Source organism: Melopsittacus undulatus, chromosome 5 (assembly GCF_012275295.1).
Source record: "Melopsittacus undulatus isolate bMelUnd1 chromosome 5, bMelUnd1.mat.Z, whole genome shotgun sequence".
Taxonomy (NCBI): Eukaryota; Metazoa; Chordata; class Aves; order Psittaciformes; family Psittaculidae; genus Melopsittacus; species Melopsittacus undulatus.
Window position 1 is genome coordinate 27,780,622 of NC_047531.1, and position 24,823 is coordinate 27,805,444.

General features: G+C 40.0%; 1 protein-coding gene across 1 annotated transcript; it reads right to left on the reverse strand.

Moving 5' to 3' along the window:
* Positions 1 to 1,487: 1,487 nt before the first annotated feature.
* SLC26A4 (solute carrier family 26 member 4) lies at positions 1,488 to 23,510 on the reverse strand. The gene is made up of 20 exons (XM_034063397.1): positions 23,356 to 23,510; positions 22,922 to 23,061; positions 20,675 to 20,785; positions 18,911 to 19,101; positions 18,301 to 18,465; positions 15,538 to 15,690; positions 15,344 to 15,426; positions 14,243 to 14,390; positions 11,694 to 11,807; positions 10,828 to 10,905; positions 10,532 to 10,627; positions 9,122 to 9,228; positions 7,697 to 7,766; positions 7,286 to 7,378; positions 7,087 to 7,182; positions 5,923 to 6,153; positions 4,409 to 4,463; positions 3,943 to 4,088; positions 3,117 to 3,200; positions 1,488 to 1,511 (listed from the first exon to the last, which is right to left on the reverse strand). Exons 1-20 carry the CDS (start codon positions 23,508 to 23,510, stop codon positions 1,488 to 1,490), a joined length of 2,340 nt encoding a protein of 779 aa, XP_033919288.1.
* Positions 23,511 to 24,823: the final 1,313 nt, after the last annotated feature.

Consider the following 24,823-nt stretch of genomic DNA (forward strand, 5'->3'; position numbering starts at 1 on the left):
TTTATTGGATTTTCTTTTTTTCACTGATTTTGATGCAGTTCACTTAGGTCCTTACAGAATCATTTATGTAGTGCTTAGCTTTTCACCCAAGAGTCTCTGCTAATGTTACTTGCACCAAAAATCTTCTCTGTGCAGTGGGATATAGGAAAATTTTGCTGATGTAATCAAATCAGGAGATTTAAATATGTGAACATATTGAAACCAGTGAGCCCACATTGTGAAACTTAAAAGGGATTTTATACCTAGGTGTTTCTTATACTTTTGTTACTATCTGTTCTCTCACCATGCAAGGGTTTCTGCATTTAGAAAATTAATAAAAAGCTAAAAAAGTTAAAGGTAGCAGTCTGTTTTCCATCAAAAAACATTTCTTCTTTATTAAAAGTAAGAACATTGATTTCCTACATGTATTTTTTATGTAGCCCTAAAGTAAGGATTAAAGTTTTGCAGGTCAGATCCTTTATCTTTTGTAAATTATTGCACTTGTGCATTATGGACTGTGAAATGTAAAAGAACAGCAGCAGTTTAATGTAGAAGATTAAAAAGAAAAAAATATGCTATATAAAAATATAACTATTAAACTAAATAAAATCCTCTATTCCATTTAAAAATAAACCCACAAACTTCTGTACTCGGTCATGTTTTGACTTTCTCACTTGCACTCAGTAGCAGCCTGTTCTACAGATTCCATTAAGTACTTGGGGACTAAGTTTTTCCTTAATTTAATTTATGTCATGATCTGCCTCTTGATGAAAGATGCATAACCTAACCAAAATAATTTTCTGTGTATACTTTGTTTTAGGGATGATCATTAATAGTGGTGCATAATTTGCTATAATGGGACTAATACAGAACTAATGAACCTATATTCAAAGGTTACTTAATCCTATTTAAAGTTTTATAGTAGTTCGGTTCATTTTCTGTTTTTGTGACTGTTTCACCTGTCGCCCATTTCAGTTATCAAACAGCCTGCAGCAACTTAAGGAATTCCTTGGAAAACATCATCAAGACTTGTCAGCAGGTATGCTCACACTGATGTTTGAGAATCTAAAGCCTTGGCCAGCTAGAATTCCTGCCTTCTCATTAGAGGTACAAATACAGAATAAAAGGCTTGCCATCCAAAGATTTTGGTCTCTTAAATTCTCCTGGGCATACCACAAAGCAGTTTTTCATCCTGTACACACTGATAAACACTGTAATGCACCTTCTGTCTGACTAGTCCCAAAGCTGAGTACATGTTTTGTAATAGTCTTCTGATTTTTTTCATCAATCCATCATATGGGAAAGTGCTTGCTGAATCAAGGTCCAGAATATTTCCAGGATAACATGACCTAAAATTCAGAGTTTTCTAGAGATCTGTATCATTCACACAAACAATCAGATTTTTCTTGAAGTGCAAAAATTGGTTTCATTGCAGAAAATGCTTATATAGTACCAGCGGATAAATACTGCTGTGAGTTCACAGGTAGGACAATACCAGCAGCCCATCTTCATGAAGCAAGTCTGCGCATAGCCTAGTGAAATGGTTTTGAAAAGGTGGAAAGAAACAGGCCATGGTTAGTGCTGAGTACACACCACTTGGAAAATTAAATGCTTGTGTATGTGCCAACCAAAACCGACTAAGTTCAATGTGGCCTCAGAGAAAGTACAGAGAAAGTAATTATTCTGAGACAGGTGATCTCTGACTTGTGTCTGCTTTGGACAGTTCAGCCAAGGAGCTGCAGGTCTGAAGGTTACTAGCTCTCACCTTCAAAATGTGGCTGTAAACGTGGAAGACAGAAGCCTCCCAGAACACTCTTTGGCCTTGGATTGGAAGTTTTTTGCCTGGTTTCTTACTTAATGACAATAATATGAACATGGAATGAATCCCATTAATAGAAATCAGAACTAAAGTCTCTTTAGCCTTCCATTCTCAAATGCTCCTGCTCAGAATCATGGTGACTTTAGCTTTTTTAGCCCTTCATTCTTTTCTGCACTGTGACTTACAGAGGAGTGGAAAGTGCTTCTCCCCATGTTAGTGATAAAGAGTAATATTTGCATCTCGCAATATTCATACCAACCAAAAGAGGAGGGTGTGAATCAGGGATACCAAGTATCCCAATCAAATGACCAAGCCCTGATGAAGTTTGAAAGGCTTCTGCTTAGGGTCTAAGTTTCTCACCAATCTGCTTTCCAAGATTACATTTCCTATGGGACTTCCTGCTATAGCAGAAACTACAATGCAGGGTGATGCTGAGAACCTCTACTCAGTCCCAAACTTCTCTTACCATCTTCCCTCCAGGAACCTCTACATCCCACATATACAGAAATCTTGCTGCAGCATTTTGCTGGAGCATCACCAAGAGAAGGATCACATTTCTGCTGCTAGATCAGAAAGGCCAAGCACAGGGTGCTACCCTATTTTAGATCAGGAATCAAGAATGGTGTTCTGACTAGTATCACAGTAGCAGTATAGGAGGGACAGACAGTAATCATGGAATGTTCTGAGGTATTGATGCATCACCTCAGGCTATAAAAAGGCATTTAGCTCAATCTCCCTTTTCTGAGTAAGTGGGTTGTGTTATTTTATTGGCTGGTATTTTAGCAGTAAGTGCTATTTTCTTTTCTGGCAGCAATCTGTAAATACGAAATACCCTGGTATTGCTTTAATGGTATTGCTGCATGTTGTTGCATGGTAGTTACGTTCAGTACACTGCTTTGCTGCAGCTTCCTGTAAAATGTTCAGATTGTGCAAGAAAGTGTCTGTTGTGTTAAAAAGAGGAATGAAGGGGAGAAGTTGACCATCATTTTGGACAGCCTTGAGAAGCCTCAAGCCTTACCAAGTTTTCTTTTAGGCACCTAACTCATGCTTATCTATGTGTAAGACTGGGTAAGGCAGAAGTAGTCCTAAAATGACAGTGGAGATGCTTGTGCACATATAACCTACTATATCTCAAGACTTCTTCCATGAAGTGCTGACATATACGTACCCAGAGAGGTTATTTATTTATGGAGATAAAAACTGTTGAGGGCTCTGTATGTCTGTCATAGTCTCACAGCATGACTCAGTGCTACAAACAAAGGGATGAAGCCAGCAGTATTATATAAGTAATAGACACATTCAGTTCTAAAGTGCATACCTCTTCCTGAACATCAAGTTCATCATCAGGCCGGCTTGTTTCTGTGAATTCAATAGGCTGTTTAGACTCCTGCATGAGTGAAATCTTGACAGAAAGAAATTAAGAAACATAATGAGTTATGTGTTGCCTGTATCATTGAAACTGATTTATTACTGTTAAGTATCTTAAAACACAGAATGCAACTATGAAATGCACAGAGAAGGGCAGTAGGCATGAACACTAGTGTGGAACAGCTTCCATTTACACTCACACCAAGCAGAATGGGACTCTTCAGCTTAGATCAGAGGTATAGGAAATTATTAATAGTGTTGGGAAAGGGAGCAGGGAATGATTATTCATTGCAGTTAACAATCCAGAAATCCAACAGGCTTAAAACTAACAGGAAATATTTGTCATATGACCCATTTAAAATTACAGAAACCATCTCTACAGGATAGTGTCAAGCTAAAATGTGTAAAGGGATTCCAGAAGGGGTATGACAGACACATTGATGAAAACTCCATCTGTGTCAATTAAATATAATGGCTCAAACCTCCAGCTAAGGCAGTTCTTAAGCTGCCAGTTTTCAGAAAGTAGAAAATGTGTCTTAGGATTAAGTGTTCTCCATATGTCCTGTTTCTCGTGTTCTTTCCACTAACAAGGTCCTGGGGTTGATAGACCCTTCGTTTGATCTAGCAAAATATTCACATACTACAGAAGCTGTCCAATTTATTAGACTCCCACTTGTTTTTTACTACAGCTTTATGGCTAATTTTCAGTCATGCCATGCTACAATGGAAACTGCAAGAATGAATGACAGAAGGAAGGGAAATGTACTACTGGATACCTTTTCAAATATAGGATCCTGGTTTTCACTGTATGTCATTTGATTCCTTATATAGAGCACAGCATCATGGACAGTCAAGAAGAATATATCTTTCCTGACAGTGTCGTCAAAAAAGGCACTTCGTTCCAGTTGAGATATAAGGTTGTCTGAATAAAAGAAAGTCATAACAGATTAATAAAATTTGAAGTAATTTAAGAAATAAATGTCAAAATACATGGTTGCAGCTATCAGAAATCAAAAGTACAGCCAAATATATCAATCATAGCTTTGTCTTGACTTTTACTGTCCATATTTCCTTTAAACCCCACCATTCTTTGTGTGCCACCACAGCCCATCATGTTTATAAGTGTCATAATCCAAATATTTATTAGAACAAATGCTCCCACAGACACATGTAAAGATCCTGTCTCATCCCTTCTCATTTTATTCTCTGCATGAATGGTAGTAGAAATACTTGGATGTTTACCTTGATATGAAGCAAAGTACACCCTCACATCAATTCTCTCAAACTCCCGAATTATCTAAAAAAAAAAAAAAAAAAGGAAAAAGTTTGCAACAGAGACAAAGTCTGCAAGGAGAAAATGCATACATGTGTATGTGTCTATATAAGTACTGTACAGGCACACAAACACACGCTTCATTTGTTTCTGAGTGTCTTTATTCCAAATTGTATGTTTTGTGTATTCATGGTAAATAAGGAACTGCTATACATTGCTTAAAGATCAGTAGTTAAGTTGCTGAAGTTTCCTATTTTTAACTGTGTAAGTGGAACTATCCATTTTACACATACATACATTACTGCCTATTAAGGTTCTCATTCTGCTTTCATAATATGCATAGTCATGTAAGAACCATGTGGGCCTGAGCAAGCTTTATTTCCCCCCTGTATGTGTGATATGATACAATCTTTCATTGGCACATGCAAATTTGTCTACAGATTTTGCACTCATGTGATGCACCAGATGGACCTGTTCTTGGATGAAAAAGATGCATATGGAAAGAGTCATGTCTGTGGACCCCATATCTCATTTGTCTCAAAAGCTGGAGCTGAATCAAAGCTAGGCAGAAGGCTGAAGCAGGGCACACAGCATTCTTGTGTTTCAGGTATTTAAAAGGTGGGACACTGGATTCTACCCCTGGCTCCTTGGTGGCAGGCCAGTCTCTTAGAACAGTGTTTTCAGAGGTGATTGCTTATTCTGTCCCCTTTTGTTCATTGATAAACTAGAGTCTAGGTAATCTAAGGTCTGGTCTATAGGTAAGTTAAGCAATCCCAATTGCAAAATGAAGTTAATGAAAACATCCAGTCTGAACATAGAAAGCATCACAAAAGACTGAAGACTGAACAATCTGGTCCTACATACTTGCAACAGGACACAAAAAAATACTGGAAATACTTGGCCTTAATCTCTTCACCTCATTTACCCTTCCCTGAACTAGGGACATTATCTCCTTATGTAGTGTGATGTTTGAAGATGAATTAATGAATGTTGATGAAGTGCTTTGATATTAGCCACAGAAAACCCTATAAAGAAATTGTTATTCCTTCCTTCATAATTTAAATAATATTGAATGAATAAATAAATCTTGTGGTTAAAGACCAAAAAGTGATGGCAGGATGAAATTTTTACTACCTCTGTGTTGAGTGAGCATCATCCTGTGCCTAGCTTCAAGCAGGAGGCATGTGGAAAGAAAATACATCACTAAAATATTTCATAACATATGCATACAAGGGGACCACATTTTTCAGTTCTAATGTTAGATTACTTGACTATGCAACCTTCATATTGTTCTTTTAATGCATTTTAATTTTTTTCCCATGTAAAATAGGCACATACAAATATTCTGCATCTTGCTGTATGAGTTTCGAGATATTTTTCAACAACAGACTTCTAAAACCCCAGAAATTAACTTCAGCTCTTGATTTATGTACTAATGACCAGTTTCATTTTCATGGAACCCCAGAAAAAAAATTGCCCTTACTGTTTTTATTGATCTCACAGCCACAATATCCAAGAAGGTTACTGCTCCAAAATCAAGAATGAGACTGTGGATGGGCACCTTGGGGATGTTTACTTTGACTGGGAGTTCTGAATTCCAGTCCACCTGGATCTCTACTTCTTTGGTGGGAACTTGAAGATCTTGGTTGTCTTCAGGTTCCTCATCAGTCTCAAAAGCTTCATTATTAACACCAGGCTCACTGATGATGCCATTCTAATGCACAGACAATATATGGAATATAGTATTTAAGCATGGAAAAAGTTTTGGAGTTACAGGAAATACTTCCCTGGGATACCTTCTGTTTCAGGAATGAACAAGATAGATATTTATGACCAGTACTCCCTTCTTCCGACCCCTGGTAATGTGGTTAGTATAACTATCACCACTTTGTAAGGCAAGCAGTCATTCCCTGTGACTAAGCAAGTCACGTATTCATCCTTCCCCTCCTTCTCAGACCATGAAGGTCCTGTGAACCAGGTAAACAAACTGAACAGATTTCTTCTTTTCCTTCCTACCAGCCTCAAGATTGCTGGCCACCAATGCTGAAAGGACTCCCTTTCCAGCCTTGAAGTTCCCAGGCACCCAGCAGACCAGGTGTTGATGACCCCATCAAAGAACAGGGAAGGGTAACAGTGCACAGAGAACTCTCTATAAAATCAATCAGTTTTAAGTCCCAGGTGGGGAATTCAGGTAGAAACTGCTGCTGGAGAATGAAGTCCATGATAACCACAGTGGCTGCTGCTTTTAAGGAGGATATGGAAGGTTCTGTCTACCAACCAACTGATACAGCTTACCTGTGCATCTAAAGCTGGATGACAGGAGCATGTACCCATGAAAAAGACAGCCTTTTTACTGCACAAAGACAATCTGAGGTGGTGAGGGGTAGAGGTAAGATCAGGGAATCTCTTGCTTCCACTCCTGTTAACACCATGACTGTCAGAGCTGCCTGGATCTGTGGGGTCTTTGGCAATAGGTGTCTGGCTCTGCTAAGTCTTCTGCAATCCTAGACTTCCTACCATAGTAGTAAGTCACACTTTTCCATCTTTATTTTAGAGATAAGTACAGAGGAACTCATAATTAAGGCTCAAGTAATAAGCTCTAACAGTAATCCTTTGAGAAATAATAGAAACTAAAAAAAAAGCTTACCTTAGTAGCCTTTAATTTTCCCTTCTTGATTAGCTTTTGTATCTTCCTCAGTGCTTTGAGTCTCTTATTATATACCTTGACTGCATCAAATCCCACCTACAGAAAAAGTATCAGAATTACTTAACTTTACCTAGATAAAATTCTGAGGAAATCCCAAAGACATTTAAGAAGCATCCAAATCCATCACATTGTCACTTACTGTGGATTTGAGGCTGCTTTTCAGTCCATCAATGTTAGCATAAAAAATTGGACTTGAGAACCTGAGAATCTTCACACCTTCTGGTTCTATAACCTGATGCCGAAGAATATAAGGTTAAGCAGCAACAACCATATTTTGGCTAATAAGAAGCAGTTCAACTCTTTCAAAAATTCAGCTACATATCTAATTCACAAAACAATGGCATATCTTTGCTGATAATTGAGGTGATGTAGTTTTCAGAAGCTTGCAGCCCCAGCATGCAATATGGATCAACCATCTGGATCCAGAATTCAGTCCTGAAACTTGTTCTTTTTGGTCACTCCACTTCCAAATTCAAGCTGTCCACAATATGCATAACTTTGTCTTACACTGGCTTGTAGACTGAATGGAAACAACTCAGCAATGACTTACATTTTTGTAGTCCTTGACCTTCTTGTAGATGTCTGTGCCAGGAATGTTTCCAAAGCCACCCCATGAAGGACTAATAGAAACGAAAAGAAAAGACAGTGAAGGTAAACATCATGCTTAGGCATTCACATGATTGAATGCATTACTGCATACAAACTCTCTTAGACTTGTAGTCTGCTGCCTTTTGTCAAACTAAGTCTCATTGCAAAAGTGTTGTATCTGCTTTGTGCCACTGTGTCTTTTTCTGATTTGTAGTGAATGGTCCTTTTCAAAGACAAGGTACCATGGTCTCAGTCTACTTGGTGCACCATTTTTATGTAGAGCTGAATGAAGAACTTGTTCCATTTGTTTCCCAAACCAGAAAAACATTTTAAAAGCAGATTAGTTTAGTTCAAATGAAAAAACTTTTTTTTTTACTCTGAAAAAATTGGTCCCTTTTTCTTCTGTTTCAAATCAACTGAAACAAGACATTTACATTCTTTTCCGATTACTTACAATTTTTTGTCCAGCCCTTTTAATTTTACTTCCATCAATAACAAATCAAAATATTTTGCAGTCTCCATACATATTTTTAACAGCTCAAGCACATTGTTCTGGAATTTGTAAGGCCTCACCTTCCTTTTAATGTTAATTTCACATATCTGTGTTGAATTTGGGAATTTTGAGGGTTTTGAGGCTCTTCAAATTCCATTTTTTATGATCTACTATCATATGGCAACTCTTTCAAGGCTTTATTTTTCTGCATTTGCTGACAGTGCAACTGTTCTTTAGTATTGCTAGTAACCATACTCTCTGGACTGAAGGAAAGGAGTTATATGCATTTTCAGAGAAAAGATCAATGAAAAGTAATATGATGGCCAAACAAGATTCTGCAAAGCCATCTTTTCTCACCATTCCACTACCGTGTGTTCTTTGAGCAGCAACACATCAGCCACAAGAATAGTTTTTTCTCATATTCTCATGCTTTCTCCTCCTTTCACAGGTATACATTCAGTATTGTATAAGCGATACATTAAAAGGTTATTGGTATATGCAACATACTGTTCTAGTATTACATACTAAGAGTTACTATCATGATCAATTAATTACAGAAGCCCGTCATACATCTTTTTGTATTTGATCTGGAATATTCCTATCCTTTCTAGAACTCAATTATGTAGGTGCATAAATAACATATGGCTAAGAACCACCAAAATACCCACCATGATATAGAATAAATAAAGATAAAATAATGTCGTTTCTCTTTTATCAGTGCAATTAAGTGACAGCACACAGACAGTTTTTATTCTAAAGAACAGATTTTATCCATTTCACAATATCTGTAAGCCCAAGCATATTTTGTGCTACAAATCATCTCACTTTTCAGCATATTGTCTTCCTTTTTCATGGTATAACAACAACGATTATTTCTGATCCTATGTTACTTACAACTGAACTCTCAGCACAACTGTCAGCAAGCCAAACAAAAGGCCAGCAAGTAATCCCAAATCAAGTCCCAGAATGATGGATGCTACACATGTGAAAACCCAGATCACCTGGAGAGGAAATAACAAATGTAAAGTCTCTTACCTATAATATATAACTTATGGCCACACTGAAGAATCACTAGACCAGACAATATGAGTAGCAGAAAAATGTAACTATGGAGATGATCATAGCATACTGACAACTAGCTAACTTCCATACAAAAGAATTTCCAGCAGTTCTCAAGGACCCAGTTACTTCAGTGAAATTAAAGGAGATGCAGGTAACTATCGTATTTTCTTCTTTTCAGTGGTGGCAGTCTTTGTTAATCTTTCATTAGAAATAGAAAAAATTTACTTTCTCAAGATGTAAAATACTGTAAAATGCCCCATCTGCAGACAGATAGACAGGGAAGGGAGCTCCTCAGTGGTGTCTGAGAACTGTTGCAAAAAGGGGTATTTCATATTAAAGGTTGATGGCACTCTCTAAGGTCTCCACTGAATATTCAGGCAGAACAGCTGAAGTGGGCTCCTCAGTTCCTTCCTACGTCACTGCCCAGGCAGAACACCCAGTGGACCCAATCTTTCAGAAAGCCGAGTGCCTGCACTTCTCACTGCAGTCAGAGGGATCTTTTACCTATGAAGAAGACTACTATATGATTGACTAAAACTGTTCAGATCTACCTGAGACAGGTACTGCCCAGTAACTGTAAAACTAAGCACAGTAAGGGCTGCAAGGAGAAATTACTTTCCATGCAATCTTTTCCTGCCCTAACAGCCACACTCCAAGTCTATTCTACAGAAAACACAGTTGGATGTGAGCAAGTATAATGGTTTGTAAGGAAAGCCTGTTTATATATCCCTTAGCATGCCAAATGAATCCACATTCTACCTTGGGTTAGTCTTGCTACAACAAGAAATCATATTTTCTGAGGACTATCTGAGATTATCCAGACAAATGGGACACTAGTGTGGTAACAACATAAATATATGTGCATAAATTAAGAAAAGGTCAGCTTTTCTGACCCATTTAAACTGTGCAAAAGATAAAAGCAGAATGGTAAAGGTGGCAACAGGCCATCTTTATTGTGATTTCTAAGCCATGCCAACACAAGAGTGCTGTAAACTATGGTAATTGCTATGAAGTAGTCATCACTGCAGAGTAATACCCTGATTGGAACCCTTACTTTGAGGTATATGGAATAATAAAGATAAGCAGAATACTATGTAAAACTCTAAACTGGGGAATTTTTAATTGATGTGAACTCTACAAGAATTCTGTGTATGTGGTAGTAAAGAGAATTTTGGATGGTATTAAAAGGCAAAAAGTAAACCAGACACCATTCAGGAAAAAAGAAAAAAATAGGTTACTTACAGCATCCACTTTATTCTGTCTCCACAGACGAGGAACGTCAAACACCTGCATGAACATTCCTTTCAAGTTAGCTATGACTACAGCTGCCAACACAGACTGTGAGGAAAAAAATGATGAAAAAGTGTTACTCAGAAGCAGAGATGCATATTAAGATAGTGCTCAACACTGTAAACCAGAGCCTTGTCTGGTATCAGTCACCATAGTTTAAACAGGGCTATTAATCCTGCCCATCAAAGTTGAGCATTTGGGTGCCTGATTGGTGCTGGTGACTGTACTGCAGAGGACAATTACGGTACCTTTTGTAAGGGCTCTAGCAATTTCCCCAGGGCAACAATGGCAATCAGAACAATCCCAGCTGAGATTATACCAGCAACCTGCAAGGAACAGAGTGTTTATAGGAAATGAACTTATTAAGACTCTACCTTCTGTTTCTAGGATTACACAGGAAAATGCACAAGTAGTTTCACGTTACATTTCTCTAGGAACAAGAAGCCCTGCCAAATTGCCATTGTGTTTAGGCACACATGGGCCATCATTATACACTTCAGCTAACACAGAATTCAATTAAGCAGGTAGAATAAACAACTTCACGCAAGGTAGTAGCTCTTGGAAGGGTTGCACTGCAGAGATAAATGAAAGGAGCAGAGTCTGTGTGTCAGCCAGAAATGGGCCTGCTGGATAACGTGTTGCTCTCCTCTTTTAAAGAATGCAAAGCTGTAGTACTGTAAACTGGCATAGCTTACTCATCATGAGAAAGATAGCACATGGGTAGATGATGAATGGCAAATAGTAGGGCTGCTCAGACCAGCATACGGGAGCTTAAATATATCATAGGCAACTGTGAGAGGACTTCCTCCCTCATCCTGAATTCCTACTGTGACAAATTCAGTTCCTTAATTGGGAATGAAATTCTGAGGAATTAAGCTTGAAGCATTTCTGACCCCTAATGTAATTCACACCATGTAAAACTTCATTGCTCTCTTCCAGCAGGACACAAAAAATTACTCATTACCAGAGTACAAGCAGCTAGCTAAGATACCCGTGGCTTTCCACATGCCAGAAACACAATCATTTTAGGACTACTTTCAACCCAATATGAAAGCTGTGCCTCATACAAGATTAAATTTACCTGTACACAGTACCAGTAAGAAGAGGTCATTACCTGAGTCTTTCCACCTGTGCTTTCCTGGACTGCAGTCCGTGAAAGAGCAGTAGTTGCCACAAAACAAGAAAAGGCACCTGAAAAAATGTTGCTGATCCCAAAAGCAATAAATTCCTGAAAGATAATTGGATGATGCTGTAAATACAGACACCTGAAGACAATTCCACAATGGAGAATGACAGTATTTTGTACAGTAGTTTATAAAGTAGGTGGCACAATAATATTGAGAAGAGTATGGATTAGTAATAGCTGTCAAATGTTTACACAAATTCCTTTTGTGCCAGTGTAACCACCTGTGTTTGGGAATCAATACAATGAAGCTGACTGATAGACCCTCCCTGGCATGCACATACTCATCTCAGTATGAAGATGTTTAAAATTTATTTTTATCAATGTCATCAAACCTAACATTTCTAACAATTACACTGGTATAACTGCATCAAGAAATGGGACTTGTATAAATTTAACTCCCAAGCATCATCAGCTAAACAAATAATTTTAATCAGTGCAAAAGTCTGAGTTTATACAAGCCTTTCATTAATGCATTGTATTATTAGTAGAACTAATCAGGAACTTTGCAATAAAACGGTTACACTGAAAATATCTAGGTTATTGAGCCAGAAGTTTTTCACTCTGAACATCCCAATGAACTCACGCTGAGTCCCAGGCAGTGTTCTCATAGATTTGCCCCAGGGTCACAGATGCTGGCATCTACTGATGCTGGTTGTTCTGCACAAGTGACAAGGACCCTGGGGCCTTTATGTCCTGGGATCTGGGCCATTCCTCTGCTGGGAAATGAGGCATTTGGGAGCTGCTTGCAACCCCATATAATTGACAGAAACATTGTTTTCTCCAAGCCAACAGAGTCACAAGAGCTTTTCACTCACTGCAAATTTTTAAACATACAATTTAAGATTTGGTTTTTTGCTTTCTCCCTTCTTTTCTCCAAAATGAAATTTCCTGTAAGATTTTCATTAAGCTCCAACTACAAGAGCAGGAGTTTGAAGTTATATTCTTTAACAGAAGGACCTATTCCTATGTAAACAGCTGTGCTCTGCAAGAAAATGTTGTAAGTATTGTTCTTACTATTCTTAGATCTTAATGGTCTATGCATATATTAAGACAAAAGAAACACTGGCAGACAATAGTATTGACCTGTCCTTCAAAATTATTTCACTACCTGCTGCTGTGATGTTATTTTGACTTCTCCTATTCAAGCAAACTATTTGTCCATCATTCATGTCTGCATTTAAATTTTGTTATGTGTAAAATTAATAGTATAGTATTGAAAGGAAGGCACTTTGCTTTTATAGACAGTAATTCTACTACTACAATATTTGATTAGTATCTTCGAAGCACATCAGTGCTGGCAGAACAGCATATTCCTCAAAAGAACAGCATAAACAGCAGTTCCAGCAACGTGTGTTACTCTTTCAGATTTACTAAACTGAAAGTCAATGGATTTTAGGCAACTTTAAATCAAAGTGTTACCAGATATGAACTTTGTGTATTGTAAAGCGACCACCATGTTCAGAAGTGTATTTTTGTTACATACTGCAAAAGTTTTTCCAAAATTAATCTTTATGTAATCCATTAGTACTAAAATAAAGGACACATTAAACAAAGTACTCAGCTTATCTATTTATTGTAGTGAGTGCATTTTCTCATTTGTTCAAATGATAAAATTAAAAATGATAAAAAATTATAAATTTAAAAATTATCCTACACTAAAAAAGTGTAGGACAAGGAAGCTTTCTGACATTTTTACTCCCACATCCATGGGCAAGTCACATAACCCCTGGTGAAGACACTGAACAACTGCAGGAATCCTCTAAGAGTTTGTGAATGCACAGCTAATTACATTCTAGTCTTTAGAAACCAATGATTAAAGCAATTCAGCCATTTGGTGCAGACAGTTATTGAAGCATGTCGATATGCTGGTAAGCATTTACTTCTGTGAAGCTGCAGGACTTAGCTATATAGGTAAAGTACATTTATATTGCTGTAACTGGTGTCATGCTGAGAAGCACAACAATTTATTCTGTTGGCATAAAATCATGCCCTAACTGAAAAGTTCAACTGATACAAAACCTTCACAGAGCCTAAGCCTAAATAAAGCTGTCCAGAGGAACTTCTTAACATTGCACCTCATCTCCAGAAGCACACCTCAAAATACACCTTACAAGTGGAAATGGAAAGCGGGTGGCTAAAGCTGGCTATGTCAACTTGACATCACCAGAAAATCCCCTATGCAGTGCTTAGCTTTAGTTACCTTTTCAGAGCTACTTGAGTCACTGAAGCAATATAAAAGTAATTTCATTACAAGACCATACTTAAGATAGAGCACATCTGGCTCATCTCTCTGTGGTAAATTTGTCAGGTAATATATGGCCATTTCAGCTTTTTTTTCCCCCAATAGTTGAAAGAATTTATCCTGTCAGACTTCAGCTTTAGTCTGGAAAATGTGTGTGGATGATGTTTCTTTCATTTGGCTACATGAAAAAGAACTTACATTCACTATGTCTATGAACTCTTTTGGTTATACATACCTGGTTTCCATCAATAGCATAGTCATACTTGGTTGCATATACTTTCCCCACAGATACGGCAATAGCATAAGCAACAATAGCAATGGAAAAGGAGGCTGCTATCATCTGGGAAAACAGGCTGACATCTGGAGGTTCAGGAGGCAAAAATCTAGCATTTAGAAAATATATTAGTGTTATCATCTTTGATCAAATTCTGTTCTTACTAGAATTGTCAAGGAGTTTGAGGCAGAGGCATACAGGTTGCTTATAATATGAAGTGTAATGTTTCAAGTTAATAAAAAGGTGGAAACAGCCCATTGACATACAGAACACGCTTATCTAGCTCTCCCAAATCCTGATGCTATTAATCAGCAACAAAGCTCTCATTGTTCTCAGCATGACTGAGATTTGGCCTTATGATAGCAAAGTGAAAAAGTACATTTTTTTAAGAATTGAATAAAGGATGTATTGAATAGTATGATGAATTACATAAATATGTTAATGACACTTCATACTATTGTTAACATACTTCTTCAGAAGATCTCAAAAACATTTTATCTCCTACTGTGTTTCCTCAAATTTTAATTAATCAAACCCTGAATACCAAATGGAATGTGAAGGTTACTACTGTGAAGTGCTCTGAATCTTTCAAGTGAAAGTCTCTACCCGTGCAATCCTCAACATCCTTGTTCTTATGACTACGGAAGTAACAAGATTTATTGGGATAATATTAGCAGCATGAATATGAACCACAACGGGAGGGATAACTTGGGTCTACAGAAACTAAATCTATGCAGAATTTCATTAGTAAAAATCCTATTTTTTCTTTTTTTCTACATTTTCCCATAGTCATACATTCACTTTATGAAGTAATTAATTCTCAAATGAATTTCATGAATCTGGTAGACATCCCCCTAAGCCCATTTTACAGATGAAGGAAAGCTAGGCAACATATTTGGGTGCATACTCAACAGAGCCAGAAGTAAAACTCAGGAAATCTCCAGGTCTGAGTTCTAAACTCAGGTTACAGCTCTCAATTTCTCTTTTATATCTTTTCTCTTACCACTGTCAATTTTAGTCAATTAAAATATTACTTATTTCCCAGAAAACAAAGGCACTTACCCTCTTGGAATGCTCTTAACAATGCCTGCATTGTATTTTTTCTCGAAGTCAGCAGCATATGAAATGCCAGTGGCTACTATTGTCTGTAATAAAATAAAACAACAGCTTTGAAACTTAAAAAGGGTTCTAGTTTTCCTGTAGCTAGCCCCATCTATTTTATCTGTTACCAGGTTTTGTTGCGCTCTTTTGCTTACCACAATAACTTCTATTGGTATAGGTATAGGTATCTTGTGTTTGAACCGATCATTTATTTCTTTAACTACCATGCAGATAACAATGGTGAGGAGTCCAGCAACAAGATCTGCAATGTTGGTGGTCCCAATTTTTTCAAATGTTTCAATAAGAGTCTGAAAAATAAAAAAGACAATATAAAACTTGCCTATGTCCCCTTTAAGGATGTGAAAATACTCAATAAAAGATCCAAGATGCATGAGGGTTTGGAGGAGGCCAAGTTACTTGTTCATTCAGGAGAGTAACCCTCTCCTGAAGGATAGGCTGAGGCATCCTGTCTTGATGTACTGTCAAGGTGCTACAGAATCAGTGAATGGATTTAATGGTGAATTTAACTGAAAAAGCTCAAGTGCAAGAAATATCCACACAGGGGGCTTCTGCTTCCTGATTTTTAGGAAACCAATACTAAGTAAGAAGAGTTAAGACCCACCTGTGTTTTATTACCCCTACCCTTTCTTGGAGCAAGGAAGATCTATAACTTCTTCACTTTGTCCAAGGGAGCAAGGGAGATCTTCATTTCTCTATTCAAAAGACAGCGAGCAGATGCATGGGCAAAACTCTAGTTCACTGCGTACCTAATACATACGGTCTGTGGATTACGTTTCCTATTTCCACTGCTGACATACGGAGAATGAGTACGAATATGTGGGTGCTGCCAGGCTGTGGAGAATCCTACACTTGAGAAAAGCAGCCACTAATCCTCACCTTAGTGTATATTAACCCTCTAAGTAGAGTTCAGTCCCATGCTGGAGGACTTCCACAACCGGGCTGCTATAGGCAGCTCCCTTCTGTATCTTTGCTATGCCCTTGCTTGGTCCTATTGTTTATTGCAAGTAAGTGTACAGAGAAAACATGAAGTGATCATTACAGAAAAACTACAAATACTCCTATGTCATTCTCCTAAGCATCAGTGTAATTCTCACTTGCCCCATCTCCAAGAAAATTTAATCATTCCATGCATAGTGAAACAGCTTTAACAGAATGATCTGGTAGAAAATGGGTTAGAAATAGATTTCTTGCATCCTGGTTAGCTCCCCAAACACTGAACTGTCAGTTTAAAAACAAGGGGAGGATTGCAGAAGCAGTACCACTACTACCATTCTTTGGTGTTGAAATAAAACATCTAAGTAAGTGCTTAATCAGCCATGTTTTCTAAGCTAAAGAAGAAGCCTCCCTGAAACACTGAATCAGATGCCTTTCACCATGTGACTGAAGCCACTTCTTGCCCGTTGTACAGCATACCATGAATCTCATTCTCACTGACCATCATTCGTGCTGCTTTCGTTCACAGGGGAACAGTAATTTCCTCACTTGGGGTTGTGGATTCTGCTAGTGTTGGATGTTTAGTGTTGCAGTTTGTTAAACACCACTTCTGAAGCAAGTCCAAAACTGGCTGAAGCTGGTGCAGCAAGTCACTGGTTGAGCACACCAGAAATCACAATTTCTTTGCTCTACACACTTCTGCAAACACATTGGTGGCTTACCTGTAAGAACTCAGAAGCTTTGAGCTTTAACCTAAAAAGTCAGCATTCCACTCAGGCTTGCAGGAGCTGGAAGAACCATGTAATTCCTTTTCAAAAATACTTTCTACTAAATGTATCACCCTTCAATAAATATAAAAAATAGAGATAGAAAAACCTGCTGGATTAACAAGTCCATCACCCTGACAGGTCTGCTGTAAAGTCTGTTAGTACTTTGTCTCATCTGATTTTCCTTGTTTTGAAGGAAAAAGTTTTCATTAATTCTGAAAAGGACAATAACATAATACTTCCCCCCACCCAAAAAATCAATCATTTTTTTTTCCCTAAACTTTGCTTTGCTGTTTGCAGTTATATTCATTCTATTATTGCTAATCTAGATGTCTAATGTATTTTTTGCTGGTCTGGTTGCCTGAACAGGCACGTAAAATCTGTAAATACATTTTTTCATATAGAACAACCTCTTTCTGAAATCTGTAATCCTGATATGAAGTGCTATGGAAGATCTAAAATACCATAGTTATGGATAGTTTCATGCTGAAGTTAGTGACAAAACTCTCAGTAATTTTCTTGGGGAAGGAAGCTATTCCATAATACGAGACCTCCAGGAATTCAGTAGTTCTGTAATCCAGCCAAGACATTTCTCTATTTGATAATTTTCTCTAAGATCAACAAATGGAGTTGTGACAGCATTTAGCCCCACCTTAACTAACCAGCAGGTACCTGGCCACAGGGTGGGAATCCACATCCTTCTTTAAGTATTCACGAGTATGACCACAGTGTGGAATGGCAAAGGATGCCCTTTAGCAGAATGACCTGCTGGTTTAAGATAAAGAGGCTTGGGACCAATCAGCTTTGGGAGATGACCTGACAGTGTTAAGAAATGATGGAATATCCTCCACAATAAGACAGAAAGGAGGGGTGGGACAGAAAGTAGTCTCCAGAAGTGACAACTTGGAGAAGAACTGTTTTGCTGGATAATTACATTTAAACTTTACCTGAAAACCTGCTCTGTCTGAAAAAACCTTCAAGATGACAATTGGCTTTCTGTCTGGTCTACCAAAAGCAGCTACTTAGAGCTGCATAGCTATAAATGAACAGTAACTGATCTTCATGACAGTGAGAGCTAAGGGAATGCCCTATACTTACTGCCATATACATGGGCTGTTCCTGTATGAAATGGATGCAGAAGATAATCACATAAAAATTCTGGCATAAAACCAAAACAGATTAATAGGACATACTTACATATATTATGGAAAGGACACCATTATAGTTTTTTGTTGAAACATTTAGGACTATTTTCAATTGTGACACAAACACTTGAAAAGCAGCTGCAGTTGTGAATCCCCCAACGAGTGGGTCTGCAAGGTACCTCACAATGAAACCAATCTGAAGGACTCCAAATATTACCTGGAAAAATCATGAAGAATAATAGCTTGCTAAACAACAAAAAAGGACACTTTTATTTGGTGACTTCTTATGTTTTGTTCTTTTGTTTTTGTTGATACAGAGTCTTAGGACCATATTCCCCCATTGCCACCTTGTGTAGCTTAATATTGTGCCATCTGAGGAAATAAAGGAGACCTAAAGAAACATGTGAGCGGCTGCTCCAGGATAGGCACCATTAGCACTTAGTTTCATGGAGGTCTCTTGGTCTGCAATCTGCTGCCACAGACTCTGCCCAGGATAAGAAGAATAATCCCCCAAAAGCTCTCAGAGTTTGAGATTACTCTTCTTCATTTGTGTGTTTTATTACAGGAAAATGTCTTACTGCCCTAGTACATATTTCCATGCTGTGTTTTCCCATTAAAATTAAAGCAGTATCAACCTTGTGTCTTCAAGACAGCTATTTTACCTGTAAAATTCCAACCAGAAATGTGAGTGTACTAGCAATCAGCACTCTCTGTGCATCTCGGGATTCAGCATCTATCAGTGTCCCAGTAACATTAGTCCCTGTAGCATTACTGCTATCTATGAGAAAATTATCATCAGGGGCCATGCTCAATACAACAGATCCCACCATCAAACTGACTACAGGGAATGGACCTGTAATGACAAACAGAACACACTGAAGTTTAATATACAATAAAAAGAAGCATTTATCAGACTAGACAAATAAGCTCTAAATCAGAAAATCTGTATAATATTTTAAATGGGGTACATTAGTAGTATTAGGGAGCCAGGAGCCACAGGCACTGCAAAAATGACAGAAGGATACAATTCCTTCCTTACATAATTTTCATTATTCATCCAGGTGCAGTTTCATGCTTTGCTCAAGCCAACTTAGGTCTGTACCAAGGCCAAAAGGGGCAACATGTTCCAACCATCTCCCTTGTATCAGCACCACAACCAGATCAGTGATCCAGCTACAAGCAACAGTTCCTTAAGTTTTCTTTCTTTTTTTGTCTTTGGGTTTTTCTTTTATCATGGTTAGTTTTCAGCTGGTCCAGGTTGCCACACAGCTACATGGTCAGGAATCCAAACACCATGGTGGTGGCAGGAACATGCAGCAAGGGGTAGGACCACATCTTTTGGCAGTAGTGTGGTATTACATTGGCTAAAGATGACTGAAACTATACTTAGGGCAAGATACAGAGAGAGTAAGTGATCACTGTGTCAGCAAAATGCAATCTAAAAGTAATCTCGTTTTAGTTATTTACTAAAATTACACAGAAAATGTCATGAGATGTCTTAAAGAAGGATAAATTAATTTTACAGATACCTTAGGGGACACTTTATGAATAAGAGTACTGAAAAAAGCATAGATGAGCGTTTGAAAATCTAGAAAGTAGTAATGTCAACATAAGCGAACCTAACAGCTCAGACCTGGATAGAAAATGTGAGCTGATAGGTAGGGTAGGAAGAGGCTAAGAAAGTGGGGAAAGCATACAGAAATATTTGATGCAGCAGAGAAGAAAGTTGATGAAAACCATAATATCATGCCAAAGTTTGGGAGAGGAAAACAATCTGTTCTTAGTGGATATGAACAAGGAAAGACTATTTTATTAAAATGAAGAAAAAGAAGCTTCAGTGATCAAGCTGTAACATGAATTTTAAATGAGAACTGACAGGAAACAAACCCCATCTTTTACAGAAAGTATTCAGGAAGAATCAACAAAGTTTACCCATAGCCTTGATGTGAGGATCTAGAGCGAGGCTGGAGTGGACACACAGGTTCTGGGTCTCCGCGACAGGCAAGAAGATGACATTGTCCACAGTGATCAAAAAAGGATGCAGCAAGGAAGGCTCGTAGAGAAGACTAAAAGAGCTGTTTTAGCCATCTTGAGCTTTAGCTGATAGACAAAATGCCTGTTCACACTGCCTACTGAGGCCTTGATCTTGTAATTTCTTGCAAAGAATATAGCCCAAGACAAGATTTAAACTTCAGCATAAATGCAAGGAGAAAGCATGCAAGGGCACAACGGAAGTTAGCTGTTACACACAATTGCCTGGACAGAGAAGAAATAAGCCTTAAGTCTCCCAAACACACCAATATTAATTTTTCAGCACAGCCAATTCAGTTCAGAAAGTAGTTTTCTTGTATGAAATATGAATGTTCACAGTAAGGATTAACATTTTGTAATAGATAATTCACTGTAACTTGAACACATGCAGTTACCAACTGAGATGTGCCTTGATGTTCCCAGGAAAAAGTATGTCAGGATGGGAAAAAAGGCAGAATAGAGACCATATCCAACAGGAACTGCAACCAGCAAAGCATATGCCAAACCTGAAATGACATACCATCAGAACATCAGACTTAAAATCTCTCAACAAACTACTACCTTGTCTAGAATAGACTTTCAGAAAGGTTTACTCCTTTCGTCCAGATACAATTTAGAATATGTTTTGTCTGTAAATCAGTTGCAGGCACATATGTGATTATCAATATGTGACAGTAAGGGATTACATATCCCACACTGGTAGTTGAATGAGTAATGACTGAAGGATGTTCCTGTATGGGTAGCTCAAAACATAGGCTCAGGTACGAAGTTTAAGTGGGTGAACAGTGTAGCAAGAGTGAATGATCAGCCCCTAGAGAGAAAAGAGGGATATGTGAAGTGTCCTAGTTATAGACAGAAAATATCAAGCACAGACTCTGAATTATTGCACTACAAATATGCTTCAGCATGTCCAGCCCTTCTGAAAATCAGACTGCTCTTTTTTTCTCAGTATCAGCTTATAAACTTAAATACAAAAAGTAAATCACACAAGTTTGACAGTTTTGATCCTTATCATTGTTTTCCTTTGTATACCTGTGCAAGCTGTCAACTTCAACAAACAATGAAAAAACAAGTTGCTTTCAGTATCATATCCTGGTTAGCTCCCACTGCAGAGTAGTGTTCTGTCTCAAAGATACTGCAAAAGCCATCAGAGTTCAAAACAATTAAAGTCCTGGTCATACTACTGTGACTGTTAGGATGACTACAAGCAACACATAGTTGCTGGGAGTTAGGGACTTTAGGGACCTCAAAATGCCAGTGTTTTTGGAAAACACTTCAATCAATTTTCCCCTTATTACACCAGTTGGAATTTCAGATTTTTTTTTTATGTAATACAGCTAGATTCAGATTTGTACTAATTTGGGTTTTTAGTTATTATTAATACATAGGTGGGAGACCAAACAGTGTATTTATTTCAGCAATCAGTTTTGTAAGTGGAATCTAATTACAAGACAATGAGGCCCAGTGTAAAAAAAGCAAATGAGGGGGCTACAGTAAGAGCATAACAGCTGTTACAAGCCATATGAAAAGCCAATGTAGTCCAGTTCATTCTAAAAATGCAAGGGACTCCTGTAACTGGGGCACTACCTTCATCAGAGACATTCCATGTCTAACACAGACTCTATACAGGTCTGAACAAATCACTTTCTTATTCCTCAGGTCACCTGCTTCCTGGAACAGATGTCTGTAAAGCTTTTTTTACTCTGACAGTCTGTGTCTTCCTAGCATGCTCCAAGGGAACAGACAGTAGGGAATACTTGTGGCTAATTGGGAATGAGTAACCTTTCTTTGTTCCCCATATGAAGCTTTGCACCTGTGTGCAAAAACTTGATTTTCATTGAGGGAAAATGTGGGGTTGACAAGCCAGCTTAACCTCCCCCAGTCCTGAAAAATGATGAAAACAGTGTAAGAACACTACTGGGATGAAAGAAATGAATGTGCTGGATCACGTCAGGGTTATAGCTAGTGTTGTCTTTGACAGTGGACCTTAGCAGCTGCCTCAGAGAAAATGCTTCTCCCCTTTAGGTCTTCTTCCTTAACTAACTTATTTTATTTCTGCCACTTTTCTGTTTGTTCATCTATCAAATTCTTTCCTAATAAATAGAATAAGGAAATAAGGAAAACTTATTATTACAAGACATGTGCTGTAACGATCCATCAAGATTATACATTTTTTTAGTGTGAATACCACCTCCTTGAGGACTGTTTTCTGCAGATATCCAAACAACCATATAGGCCAGATTTTAAAGGAGAGTTGATGTCAAGGATGGGCCAAAAAGTAGATTTCTGTGGGCTGCTGCAGGAGAGCTATAGGCTGAGATAACCAAGAAAGAGAAATAATGCCACGTGACCCACCTGATTTATCACAAAGTAATTAACATTTTAAATATCAAAATGAATAGTCTTTGAGTAAAAGCCTTGGAAGAAAAGTTAAACACATCTTGAGACCACATCAAAGGAAATTAAAATCTTCCAGGCAAACAAAGAGAAAACGGGAATAAATTGAAACCATCAATTATTTATTGCAAAATAGTACCTAATATCAAGTATTAAATAACAAGTCTCAGATTTGTAATTCCACCTGCATAACACCCCTGTGTTCAGCAAGCTCCCCCACAGGGGGCCGACGTGCCGTGCTTTACCTTGCAAGGTGGCAACGAGGCCGGTGCTGACCCCCGAGATGATGTCGCTGATCAGCCACTCCTTCACCCGGTAGTTGGGCAGCCACTCCAGAATGGGCAGGAAGGACTTGATAACCTGGAAGGCCCTTTTTCTCGAACATCTGCGAGGAAACAAGTGAGGAACATACTCACTGCACTGGGAAGCTGCACTGGGAAGCCCCCGACAGCCCCGAGCTGACAACGAGCTAGGGCGATGCACTTTTAAATCGGCAATGACAGACACGGCGGTGTCCCCCAGGCAGGGATGGGGCAGGTGTCGGTGTCAGAAGCGCTGTCTGCTGGAGGGAGCTGCGTCCGCCTTGAGGGGAAGCGGAGATGGGTCTACCGGCAGACTGGCCCCTTCACCGCGCATCCCGGCACCCCCCCGGCTCCCGCCCCGCGCCTGACGGACCCACCTGCAGGCGGCCTGCGCCCGCTCGCGGAGCGTGGGCGGCAGCGGCGGGCTCCGCTCGTTCTCGTCCTGGAAGCCCGCCTCGCTGTAGATGGGCCGCGCCACCACGTAGTGGCTGAGCTCCGCCAGCGGCTCCGCCGCCCGCTCTCCCGCTGCCATGGCCCCGCCTGAGGCGGAGGGCAGCGAGCGGCGCCCGCGCCGGCCCCCCCTGGCGGCCCGCCCGCGCCGCCGGTTGCCCCGGCCGCCCGCCGCCCCTCAGCCCGGGGAGCGGCCCGACCCCGCGGCGCAGCGCTGTCCGCGTCCTGAACCGGCTGCTCCGGCGGCGCCGCCGCGGCCACCGACGGCTCTACCTGCGCCCGCTCTCCGGCGTGGGGTAGGGCGAGCCGGCCCCGCCGCAGCGGCATTTATACTGCCGGGCTCTTTATTTACGGGGAAACACAGTGACCCGGCTCCGGGCTGGCCCGGGCGACGCCTCCGTCCGCCCTCCCCTTCCAGCCCCGGCGGCCCCTCGCAAGCCCTGCCCCGGGCTGGCGCTCGCCGGAGAGACCCTCCCTGTCCCGCGGGGGCCTCCGAGCCCTTCCCCCCGTCCCCTCCTGTCCCCTCGGGGTGGGGGCTGCACTTCAAAGCTGCCGCCCGGGGCAGCGAGGGATGAGGGTCGTTGTCAGGGGAATTGCCCCCGGGGCGAGGAGCACGGCACCCCGCACGCACACGGACCCAGCCGGCGGCTCGTCCCCCTCCACCGTGTGCCCAATGGCCTGCGAAGGCAATCGGTTCTGACGAGCCTGAGGGACGGGGTAGGACCAGCCGCCGCACGCACGGCTTAGCCCACACGGAAGCCTCTCCCCAGTTTCCAAAGGCCTGCTGCTGTGTCCCGTGAGGTGTCCCTGCCCATGGCAGGGGGGTTGGAAATAGATGGTCTTGAGGTCCTTTCCAATCCTAACTATTCTATGATTTTATGATTCTATGATCCAAGCTTTGGGAATCGGCTCCATGCAGAGATACAAATGCCTGATAAACCGCACCTGCTCTGTGAACAGTCTCTGAGCTCACCCCGCTGCCCCAGCGGGAAGAAGGAGCGCTCCGGACTCTTGGCGTCACACCTGAAATGACAGAGGTGGCTGGGATGCAGCTTCTAGTTTGCCCAAGGAGGGTCGGAGGGAATGAACTATTTGGCAGCGCTGCTGTAGTTGAGGGTTAGGGATAGGGCTGGGGCTGAAAAAGCCAATCCTGCATGCTGTGTGCTGCTGGCTACATTGCAGTTCTTCCATGGTACATATGGAGGACAACCTAGGAAAGGTCTTGCAGGGGTGAAGCGAAGAATGCATCCTCCTCACCCTGGAAACTTCTTGAAATCAAAATCATTCCTAATGTTTCAGCTAACACCAAAGAGGTGCTGGGGGCACACACTGAGGGTATTGCATCAAGCAATATTTCTTCAATGAACTACTCAGGTGTGAATATTCTCAACGGCC

What these genes read in the sequence shown, in the direction of transcription:
- SLC26A4 (XM_034063397.1), bottom strand. Translation starts at nt 23,510, where the DNA reads ATGGCAGCGGGAGAGCGGGCGGCGGAGCCGCTGGCGGAGCTCAGCCAC. An exon ending in CGGGCGCAGGCCGCCTGCAG is followed by an intron (nt 23,062 to 23,355) that starts GTGGGTCCGTCA and finishes GTTTCCTCGCAG; the next exon opens with ATGTTCGAGAAAAAGGGCCT. An exon ending in AGGTCAAGGACTACAAAAAT is followed by an intron (nt 7,379 to 7,696) that starts GTAAGTCATTGC and finishes CTTCGGCATCAG; the next exon opens with GTTATAGAACCAGAAGGTGT.